Raw genomic sequence first — 10,879 nt, 5'->3', positions numbered from 1 at the left:
AAGCATCGTTCTTCAGTCAGGAGGGGGGAATTGGGATTTTCAGTTTTGCGGTTTTGATCGGTAAAGAGAGTAGTGGAACAAAGGAAAATAACGAACTGGATGGCAGTAAGTGAGTGAACAGACACAATATAAATTGATGTCGTAACTTCCTAAAGGGCTTCATGAACTGGAAAACATGTCCACTTCACGCAGTTATATCAGGGTATGAATTCAATAAGTTTGCTGCTACTAATGATGGACAGAAACGATTTATTTGGATCACACACAAAGACACAGATGTATGAAAAAAATTTTATTCATGCGCACATGAAAGGCTTTCCACTGAATAAGTTGTGCAAATGACTACTGAAAAGAAAATCGTGAAAGATAACCAAAATGAATTGAAATGTTAGCCTAAAGGTTTTTGAACTACTACAAAAGCTCTTTAAGCTATTTCCATCTTAGTCATTACTCTCGTCCATTGAGATATTTGTAATTCCCTTAATATCCGGTTCAAGACAGTTCTCATCCTCCAAGACTTCCTACAAGAAAGTAAAACAAACGGTAATAAGCCTATGCATTAGATAAAGGTAAAGAGCAAGCTCTTCATTAATTTCCTCTTACTCAATGAACGATACTCAGCTTTACTGTTCACGAATATTAAAATTTGTACATGTATTGAATATTTCTTCTCCTGTTAGATAAATTTTTTTCAGTATTTTCATGAATGTTTGTCAAGTATTATGTTGCAATTTCTTTAATCCTGACTTCAAAGGTGACTTAACCAGTCAGATGTTCTTTAACACAAACGAATTCCTTTTCTTTCTCTCAATTGCAACAGAGCACAACACACCCATAAATATGTCAACACATCACTGGACCATCTTAGTAACTTAATCCACATAAGTACCACTGTAGAGCCAATTAACTTGCAATAAAAGTTACGTCATCTTCGATACCAACAAGATAAACTAGTGAAACAAATATTATCGAGCATATAAGCTCACAAAGAGCTCTTCATCTATTTCCTTCTGCTCCTTCACGATCAAATTCCATTTTTTGATGAAAGGGGTACAGACGATCACAAGCTTTTTCGGTGACTATCAAATTCTTACGCCTTCGGTCTTTATTTCTTCCTCGAGTGACTCCAAAAGCTCAGAAAATGATGGACGCTTTGTAGAATCCAAACTCCAGCATGACTTCATCATATCGTAGCTGTGAAAAGAAAAACGATTCTGTTTAGTCGCACCTCAGAGTTGAACAATTGTGGCAGAACGGGGTCTTACTCCATTCAAGATTATTTACATTTCATCTGGGCATCCATCCGGCTTGGCTAAAGTTTTTCCTGCTTTCAGAAATTCTATTATTTCCATTCCGCCAAGACCAGAATACGGCATTTTACCTTGAAAGGAAAGATAAAGAGTTCAGTCTTTGTTGATGGTTTAATCGGCAGCTTGTCTCTGTAAGACGACTAATGATGATTATTATACAGTAGACTTACTTTAAAAACTCTAATAAGTCGAGAGCATACGCTGAATATACAATAGCGTGTGCAGTTGACATGATAACCCTATATCTGCAGCAGATATTGAACATAATGATGATGATGATGATGATGTTTTGTGTGGGTATTCGAAATCTCAACTTACTCACATATCCTTTAATATGAAATAGGTAAAAAGTCTCAATGCTAAAACTGTTTACCTCCAGATTCAATCTCCCATAATAACACTCCAAAGGACCATCTGTCGCAAAACAGCACTATTAGGTCATTTTACAATGAAAACAAATTTATTTCTAACGGAATTATGATTATGATTATAATTATTGCAATAACGCCATAACCCCACCATTATTACTGGCTATATCTCGATATAACTAGTATATAAAGGAAAGCATGAATTTGATATAGCATCTGAGCCATATCTTAACATTACAACAGTGCATCAGTATGCTTAGAGTACCCGACTTGTTCTTAGAGTTTCATTATCATGACGAGGGAAGTATCTACTGCTTAATTTCGATAGAAAACTCAGAGACCATAAAATAGCTTCAAAGCTTAATCAGTAATTAGGACCCCTATTCGCTAATAGCGTGTGGCTTTACAATTTTAACTTTCCCTCATAATTCCTCACAGAGTTAACTTACACATCTGTTTTAGTATTGTACGTGTAATCCTCCAAAGACTCAAGAGCCATCCAGCGAACTGGTAATAATCCCTTTTTTTGGAAGAAAAAATTTGAAGCACAGTTTGAATAAAAACAATCCAGTTTAAATAATACTGAAGAATAGTACGTACGAAAAATTATGAATTTTTATAGCTGTATGTTGAGAGAACATTGAATCAGGGAGATAAAACTGAAATTGGGAGGACCACAAGGGAACTTAGCACCGCCAAGGATCCCCGAACGCGTTAATTACTTGAAACGAATTGGAAAAAGTCTGCTGGATATCTGATTAAGGAGAATATCAGCTGTTATTTACGAGTGTCTTCTGCTTTGGATAGTGAATGTAAATAGCAGTTTCTGGAAATTTCTAGAACGCTAGCCCACGGTGACATGGATACTCGAACCTTCTAATAACATATAAATGGAACATTCTAGAAAATTCTGTCAGGTTTTGGGATAATGATGTAATTCTACTAAAATAGTTGTGTTGAAAACTTCTAGAATTTCCCGAATACTTTAGAGAATTGTTATTGTTTCCATTGTTATTACTTTCACTTCATAAGGGTCGCTTCTTCGTAAGATTCAACATATATTAAGACGAAGTTCGAAGATCGCTTTCATATTCATTTTAGATGTGTTGCTTCTTTAAGTAGGTGGGTTTGAAGGAGCAAAGTGTTCTTTCTGTCGGTTACCGTGTACAGTAACAATTCAAAGGAGGTTGAATCTTTGCAATACGATGTAGCTGGAACTACAGATTTTAGCATGCATTCCATGAAAAAAAAAAGCAATAGTTTGTCGTTTTAACTACTCTCCCCATTTTTTAAACACAAGAATACTGTCCATACCCCGGATGTACTTTCGTATTCACCACTTTCGTACACATCACGTGACAGGCCGAAGTCGGAAACCATGGCAACATTCTCCTCGCCAAGAAGCACGTTTCTTGCTGCAAGGTCACGATGAACACACTAAGAAAGAGAAGCCAAATAAGAATCAAATAATCCTCTAGAAAGAAAATATTTCCTTGAATTCTTTATTGGATCTTGTACCTTTTTGCTAGCCAGGTGAAGCATTCCACGAGCTACATCTCTTGCGATCTTCACTTTGTCTTGGGGCGTGAAGTTTATTTCCTTTTTCCAAACATTGTAATATGGATTTTCTCTATTCTTCTTCAGTTGGTCCAACAAACAGCCATTCGGGGCCAAAGTGACAATCATCAATACTGGCTCTAGAATTTGCGACAAAGTTAGATATTAAAGTTGTGAATCAAGAATTGCAGTTAAGTGTTGAACTGTTTGTGTTGCATAATTGGGAATTTATCATTACATACAAGGACGAAAGTGGAAAGGATACTGCACGTAGAACATTAATAAATATCAACTAAAAGTTACCAGTCTTAGTACAAGCTCCAATAAGACTTAAGACATTGGGATGTTCACCAACTGCAACCATGACTGCAAGCTCGTTAATCAGTTCCCGTCTCTCTGTTTCTGTAGCATTCACTACAAAGAAATATTCTAAGCTTGACTGATATCCAAGGGGCAGCAAATCTGTTTACAAATTTGTATCAAACACTTGAAAGGCATCTAATGCATTTGCTTTTAATCAGGAAATCATCAACCGATCATAAATTTTGTAAATCGATCATTCACTTATTAACTTACTGAGCTTATTAACTAAGAAAATCAGTCAAGCAATCAAATTTAAAGCTTCATCAAGAATGTTTACCTTTAAGTTTTTTTACTGCGCATGCTCTCACTTGTTCTCCTATGCGCACCAAGCCCTTGTACACCTCCCCAAATGCACCTTCTCCCAGTTTGTCTTGGAGAGTAATATCTGATCTGGGAATTTCCACCCAGTCTCCAACTTTCATGGAGAGCTCAATCTTCAAGAGCAATGCAACAGCGAATTACTCTTTCAAACATTAGATCACTGGATAACTTCATCATAAAATTCAAGTCAAATTACCTCTTCTCTCTTCTGTTTTGATTTACATATTGGCTGAAACTTTAAGCAAACAGCCAATATAAATACAGCAGCTAAGAACGAGGGCAAGACTATAACCAGCATCAAATCTCTAATGAATCTGTCTGTAAGTTGGAAAAAAAAGCAAATGCTTATCGTAAGCAAATAACATGAAGCATTAACCTTTCCCTTATAAGCGTTTTTGTCAATTTGTGTCTTCAATAAGAAAGATAGACAACTTGAAACTTTTTTCCCTTGATACCTTTGTTTTCACGTTTGAACTTTTTGATATTACATTAATTTAGGAACGGAGAAAATTAGGGCAGAATTATTTAATACTATAGACCAGAAGTATCAAACGCTATGATCGCGTCTTGTCTTAGCGTTGGATGACATCAGTTGTTATTGTTGACAACTCCTTTCCCTTTTCACTAACTTGGTGAATTATCGAATAATTTCCTTCTGGAAGGTACCTGTACACATGTAAAGATCAATTTGGCGCTGGTCATTTGGGGAGGGAGAAACCCGCTCTCGGTGTTATTATTACCTGGCAGTGTCTTTTGTGTTAGCAATACACCCTCTGACCTCCCATACTTATTGTTGCTTGATAATCTGATGGTGTATTCTGTGGAGGGATCTAAGTTCTCCATAATCATCGTGGTCTCAGGGTAAGGAATTGTCCAAAGTGCGGTAAAGTTCTTCAGTCTTGATATCTTTCGCTCTATAGTGTAGTTTTGTATCTGGTATAGGCTGCCATATTCTGGCTCCTCCCATATCAAAATAAGATATTTTTTCTGTGCATTCTTTACGGAGAAACTTTTAGGAGACCTCGGTGTTTCTAGCGAAAGAAGGAAGAATCAACAATACATAACTAAAAAACCGCAGTTTTAAAACTACATAACCCATATTATGTGGCGTTATTCATTTCTTTTTCGGGGGGGGGGGGGGAATGATCTGAGAGTAGGGTAGCTCTTATGAGAATCCAAAAAGCTTTACCTACCCTGAACCTGTATGGAAGTAACTTTAAGTCGATCTCCAAACGACGAACGCATCCCTCCTATCAAATGATTAAGAGCATCATCTTTGTCGGTTGTGTTCGTATTTATTGTTGCAAGGACTTTAATGTCTGCCCTCAGGCTGCCATTTCTAAAAACAAAAGTAACAAAATACTTAAGAATAATTCACTAGCGGTAAATAAGATAATGTTTGTCATGAGAGCTGCTTTTCTCGAATGAACCATCTGCAAGGTACCCAATGCTTCAGTCTTGAAACGTGGATGAGTGCAATACCTTTTAGGAAATTTTATTCTAAGGGAAACAAAGTTAATTGTTATATGAAATGTTATCTAATTGGCCTCATTTTGAAAGTAAGCGTGTTAAAAAACCAAAAAGTGGCCAATAAAGGCTTTAAATGGCCAACGAAATCTTTATATGAGAATAAAAATAGTTTCTTACCTAAAATGTATAGTTATGACGTCATATATCTTCAAATTAGAAGATTCGTTGAAGTGGTATTTTATCTAAAGGAAAAAAATGTTTTATTTAAAAACAGAGTATGCAAAAATTTAAAAGCACTTCTTTGCCATCCACCAATCAAAATTTTACGAAACAAATTGTTCCTTACTGAAATTCTAATGAGTTCAGCCATTTCCAAGAACCTTTTACTGCTACTGTTGAGTAGATCGCTGCTGAAATCAGAATCTATAATAAGCTGGAAGTCAGCCTCTAACATTTCTTCACCTGAAAATCAACCAAAGAACACAGGGAAGTGATAACAAGACAAAAAAGGAACACAAATGGATGAAGAAAGCATAGCAAATTACGAACTAAAATTTGTTAGGCTGGTTAATGATTTCCAGATAGTAATGTACGGCTAGTTTGATGCTAAAAGGTTGAGACTTTCAATTATGCGGAAAAGAGAAATGTAATATGAGTTTCTCCTCGTCATGATCAGTGGCATTCGACCTCATTTCCCCACTCATGATAACATAATTATGACATCTGCTTGAAAAGCATTATTGGCACCCGGATATCAACCAAGCTCTCAACTGTCAACTGTCAATTTAATTGAAAGTGGTATATACCCTACATACCAGAAGACAGAGTTTTTAAATCAAGGACCGTGCTACTTGGCCCGTGGCCAATTTCATTGAACCCATTGACCATAATCTCGTATGCTGTGTTTGGACGGAGCTTTGTAAGAACATCCTGAGTCAAGTTGCTCGTTGTGTTTGCTTCATAATAGAGCTCGGACCCTTTGCTCCGGTATTGAATCCGATAACCCAACAGTTTTTCTTTATGACGAGAAGGAGGTATGTTCTTCCAAGAGATTAATATGGCTGTTGAATTGAGAGGATGGCCTTTAAGGAAAGAGGGAGCCTCTTCTGGAACTGGTAACAAAAATATAAGAAAAAACACTCTTTATCTATGTTATATAAACATTTTGGTCCACAGCCAGGTTAAGCCATCAATTAACGATAGAGATCTCTGAACAAGAATCTTTCAGCTGCTTGGTTATTATACTATAATCAAAGAGCGCCTGGTAATTAATCTGCTTGAGTCTGCTCTTGATCTGCGTTTTTTCTAAGCCTGACCTTGGGTAATGTTGTGAAATCTTCTATAAAATTTGTCTCCGCATGAAACAAAGCGAAGGAAATGATGCCACAGAACATGACATCCTAAATTGCTTTTCGTTAGTATCTGAATAATATGTCTGTAAAATATGTTCTAAAGAGAATTTAAAAATGACATTTATACTTTCAGTCTTCTATTTTCACTTATGCTCTTTGGCTTTCGCGTAAGTTCTCTTTATGACTAAATTTACCTCTGGAGGGACATCGAGGTACGTTGCAGTATTCCCATCGAACATTTGGGTCAGTTGTATAACACCATGGTCCATCCGGGGCACTTCTTTCCGGGTTACGACACACGTTCGAGTCATTTTTGGAATTAGCGACATCTTTAGGAATCCGCCAGTGACGATGAGGACACTGAGATTTCCACGGCTGACATATACGACCAGACCGAGTGACGTTCATGTTGCCACGGTAACCAACTCCCACACCGTAGTAACAATCTGACATAAATCACATCTAGATGTTATGGTACTGTCAAAGTAGCAGGAACTTTTTTTAGGTACTAGTCCGCCGTACGGTTGACACGATGGGACCAGTTGTGGGAACAAGTCTCTTGAAGAGTTTACCCACTGGGACCTGTTTCACATCGAAGTAGCAAAATATAGGGCGTTTATTGACAGACTACATTGGACAAGAGATCGTAAAATAACAATTCAGAACATTGATAACAGACCTGTACTTTCAGTGTCATCACCTATGGGAAATAGAGAAAAGTGTGAGTAGTTGAGGTCAGAAAAGCAAAGTGAAAATTTAAAATTGTCGTATCGATTTGATAGGCTAAAAATATAACAGTTATTTTCTGGCGTCTGATTTTGTCAGATGTCTGTGTCTCCACAGAAGCCAATGCACGTCGCTCGTACGCTCCCGGAACGTTCCTACTTTTCGTGTAATTAATTTACGGCTATTTACCAAAGTGGAGGTGGCTACTGATGGATATATACCGAGCTGCGAAGCGGCGAGATAAATATCCACCGCGGACCACGGACACTTTGGTGAATAGGTGTTCTAGTATATTCTAAAATAGCGTGATGATGTGGCACAAAAGGATGATTTTAACTCATTTATTCCTACAACGATCATAATATTTTCGGGCGCAAATCCCGCGCAAGTTGATTGGAGGTGAATAGCAAAAGATAGTCGAAGATTGAGCAGCCAATCAGAGCGCGCCTCCAACGCCATACTGTTTTAGTATATACTAAGTATTGCTATTCCCCAAAGATGGGATTCTGGTAACCTCTTCCCCTCCTCCCTCTGCTCTTCAGGAAATTTCCCCGACAAATCGCTGGTACCCATTAAAACACCTGGGAGGGGAGAGTTATCACATGGCACCACTGTTAAAGCCAAAAGGTTCTTTAATTCTCAAACGACATGACCAGATGATGAGGGTATCTTGTTCAAATAAAGGAGTCAATGATGATGCTGCTATACCTACCAGGAAGATCGTACCATTGATGGCACTCAGGAGCATCGCCGCCATTAGCTGAAGCATATTCAGATCTCGAGCAATTTACCATGTCCATGAAGGATCGGAAGGCCGGTATATCTCCGATTAAAGCCCTTTCTTTTTTGCAAACGACGAGCAAATATTCGCATGATTTGCGACAAACGCGGCGTTTTTTAGGCTCAGCCAATGATTCATCACACGGAGGGAAAATATAGCCACAGAGCAAATCTTTAAATGTGAGTCTGCACTCCGGCGCGATCTCAAGAACTTTGAAATAACTGTCAAAGCCCCCAGCTTCCCTTTCACCAGAATCCAATGTGGACTGATCACCATAAACGTATAGACTTCTGGTTATGTTTCTACAGAATTCGCCTTTATACTCGTAAAATATACAGGAAGCGTTTCTTGCGGAGGCATTCACCGGAGGAAATGCTGGAATGCAGCTAAAGATATAGAAACAATGAAAAGGAAATAATGTATGGGTATGTAAATGAATAAATATATGATACAGGAAGGTGAATGAATAAACAAATATATAAAACTGAAAGAAATATTATACAGAGCACTTAGCGTTAGCGCTTCAGAGGAATGTTAAGCATACCAACCTTGCATTAGAATGCACTTGAGTGAGGTTATTTTCTGTTTATCGATAAAAGAAAGTAAAGTCAATGATTATTAAATAATAGTAATTGTAATAAAATTTATAATAAAACTATTTAATAGAAAAAGGGGACAAATCTCATTAATAACGCAACCGAGTTTTTATATAACTCCTTATTGAAGGTTGTACTGGAAACGTGCCATACGTTTCATTTGCTAGGGCAGTTCTTACAGTCTCGCACTTAAACTTTGTAGAAATTTATTTGCCTTGAATAGCTTTTCATCGCTATCTTCCTCCTCCAAGAGTAAAATGTCACTATCATGTATTATCACTTGGCTGTGAGCGGCATAGCATCTGAATAAAAAATGAAAATAACTTTTTCTACCAACCGCAACGAGCCAAGATGGCGCTCAAGAAGGTAAGAACAACTATGGTCCAGACTTGAGTCATTTATGTGTTGTAAGGCTGGTTACCAGGGCAAGAACTTCAATCTAATATTAAGATGTAAAGATAAATAGGAAAATTAATTCAATTACCGTACAGACAATAACTTTGATACAAAACGGATAAACATTTTAAAATTCTAAGCAAACTGAAAGAGAGCGATTAATCAGTAACTCGCTCGATATGCGGAAAGACATAAATATTTACAAATAAGAATCGAGCCATTACATAATACCAAACTGTCAGTAACTATCCTAAATCAATTTAATTCGATTATTAAGTTAAAAAAATCTGCATGAACATATTTCTAATGACTCCTACCATTCTTCTCCAGAATATAAGTGAACCTAGATGTTATTCTTTCCAAGGGCACAATTATCTTATGGACGACCTACGATCCCTAATGGCACACTGAAATATTCTTAAAATACAGTCACCGCTGCAAATGAATCCAACTCAGTTGGGCAAACAAAGTTGTTCTTCACGGCCGTTCCTGATGCCAAACTGATCACCCCACAAGACCATCCACTAAGTTAAGAGTCTACTGCTTACCAACTCTCTGATAGATCGATGTGGTATTTTCCCTTGCGAATAATTTAAAACAAGATAAACAGTACTCTAGCAAAGCGCTGGATCCTGTTTGATATCCAACCAGCCGTGACGCGACATTTCAGTTAAACCAGGAAAAGCACGTCGTCGTAAATAAACTAAATGCAAATATGTGTCAGCCTTCTAAAATGAGAAGAGGGGAGTACGTTTCTGAGGAAACTGTGTTGCTGCATCGGTGGGAGAGTATAACAGGTAATTTAGTGTTAGCAACTGAGTTGAAAACGTAAATTAGCCACCGTAAAGGGTAAAAAAGCTGACGTTTCGAGCGTCAGCCCTTCGTCAGATCGCTCTGACGAAGGGTAACGCTCGAAACGTCAGCTTTTAAGATCTTTACGGTGGCTAATTTACGTTTTCAACTCAGTTGTTAACACTAAATGACCTGTTCTAAAATGAGAGCAACGCTCGATACAATTTTTGTAGAAAACTCATATATCCTTTGTAACACAGCATTCGAGTAATTTTGCTCGCACGCTTGAACGAATATCACTCACGACTTTGAATACCTTCTAACTGACTACTGTCTTCCCTTACAAGGCTTTTTCCTTTTTGGTTTTGCTCTCTGATACTTTACCATAATTTTCAGCTCGAAAGCTTGAGTCATGAAAGCTGAGAGCGAATGAAGAGCCAAGCGAGTAACACTGAGTTCCTGCCACCATTCAGTTGCAAAACATAACATAAGGTCACGGGGGTAGGTCTGCGCAAGGGCGGAAATTATAAAAACTACTCCTCTCCATTCTCTCCTCCACTTAGTTTGTCAGAGGCCAAATGACGCATTCATTCATGATCGAATTGAATAAGACACACACAATAAAAACGATGCAAAATGGTAAATTCAGCGGTCCCTTACCTTACAAGAATTTTAATTGACTTTGCAAGAGGCAGAAACATCTTTACATCCAGACCTTCTATGATCCTTTTTTTTCTAAAGAATTTTACCGAAAAATTGTTGTTTGCTCACCTTGAAGTGAATTTATTGAGAAATATTTGCGCGATAGAGTCGAAAAATATGTAAATTAAACCCGATAAAGACAGAG

At 37.5% G+C, this 10,879-nt stretch overlaps 1 protein-coding gene across 3 annotated transcripts; it reads right to left on the bottom strand.

The window, feature by feature from the left end:
* Nucleotides 1-277: 277 nt before the first annotated feature.
* Nucleotides 278-10,529, bottom strand: LOC149053877 (uncharacterized). Of its 3 annotated transcripts, none has more exons than XM_089196947.1 (21): nucleotides 10,417-10,529; nucleotides 9,182-9,283; nucleotides 8,797-8,830; nucleotides 8,180-8,634; nucleotides 7,421-7,441; nucleotides 6,936-7,187; nucleotides 6,205-6,501; nucleotides 5,736-5,851; nucleotides 5,567-5,631; nucleotides 5,113-5,258; nucleotides 4,660-4,950; nucleotides 4,116-4,237; nucleotides 3,876-4,032; nucleotides 3,539-3,649; nucleotides 3,197-3,375; nucleotides 2,993-3,115; nucleotides 2,128-2,198; nucleotides 1,684-1,724; nucleotides 1,285-1,381; nucleotides 1,095-1,194; nucleotides 278-521 (listed from the first exon to the last, which is right to left on the bottom strand). In XM_089196947.1, exons 2-21 carry the CDS (start codon nucleotides 9,240-9,242, stop codon nucleotides 441-443), a joined length of 2,820 nt encoding a protein of 939 aa, XP_089053073.1. In that variant the 5' UTR covers nucleotides 9,243-9,283; nucleotides 10,417-10,529; the 3' UTR covers nucleotides 278-440. The 3 variants fall into 3 exon arrangements, with proteins under 3 accessions (XP_089053073.1, XP_089053080.1, XP_089053069.1); XM_089196954.1 differs by lacking the exon at nucleotides 10,417-10,529 and adding an exon at nucleotides 9,789-9,968; XM_089196943.1 differs by lacking the exon at nucleotides 10,417-10,529 and adding an exon at nucleotides 9,697-9,821.
* Between the last annotated feature and the right edge of the window lie 350 nt (nucleotides 10,530-10,879).

Source organism: Pocillopora damicornis, chromosome 1 (assembly GCF_964200805.1).
Source record: "Pocillopora damicornis chromosome 1, jaPocDami1.2, whole genome shotgun sequence".
Taxonomy (NCBI): Eukaryota; Metazoa; Cnidaria; class Anthozoa; order Scleractinia; family Pocilloporidae; genus Pocillopora; species Pocillopora damicornis.
This window is presented reverse-complemented; position numbering and strand designations above follow the sequence as displayed.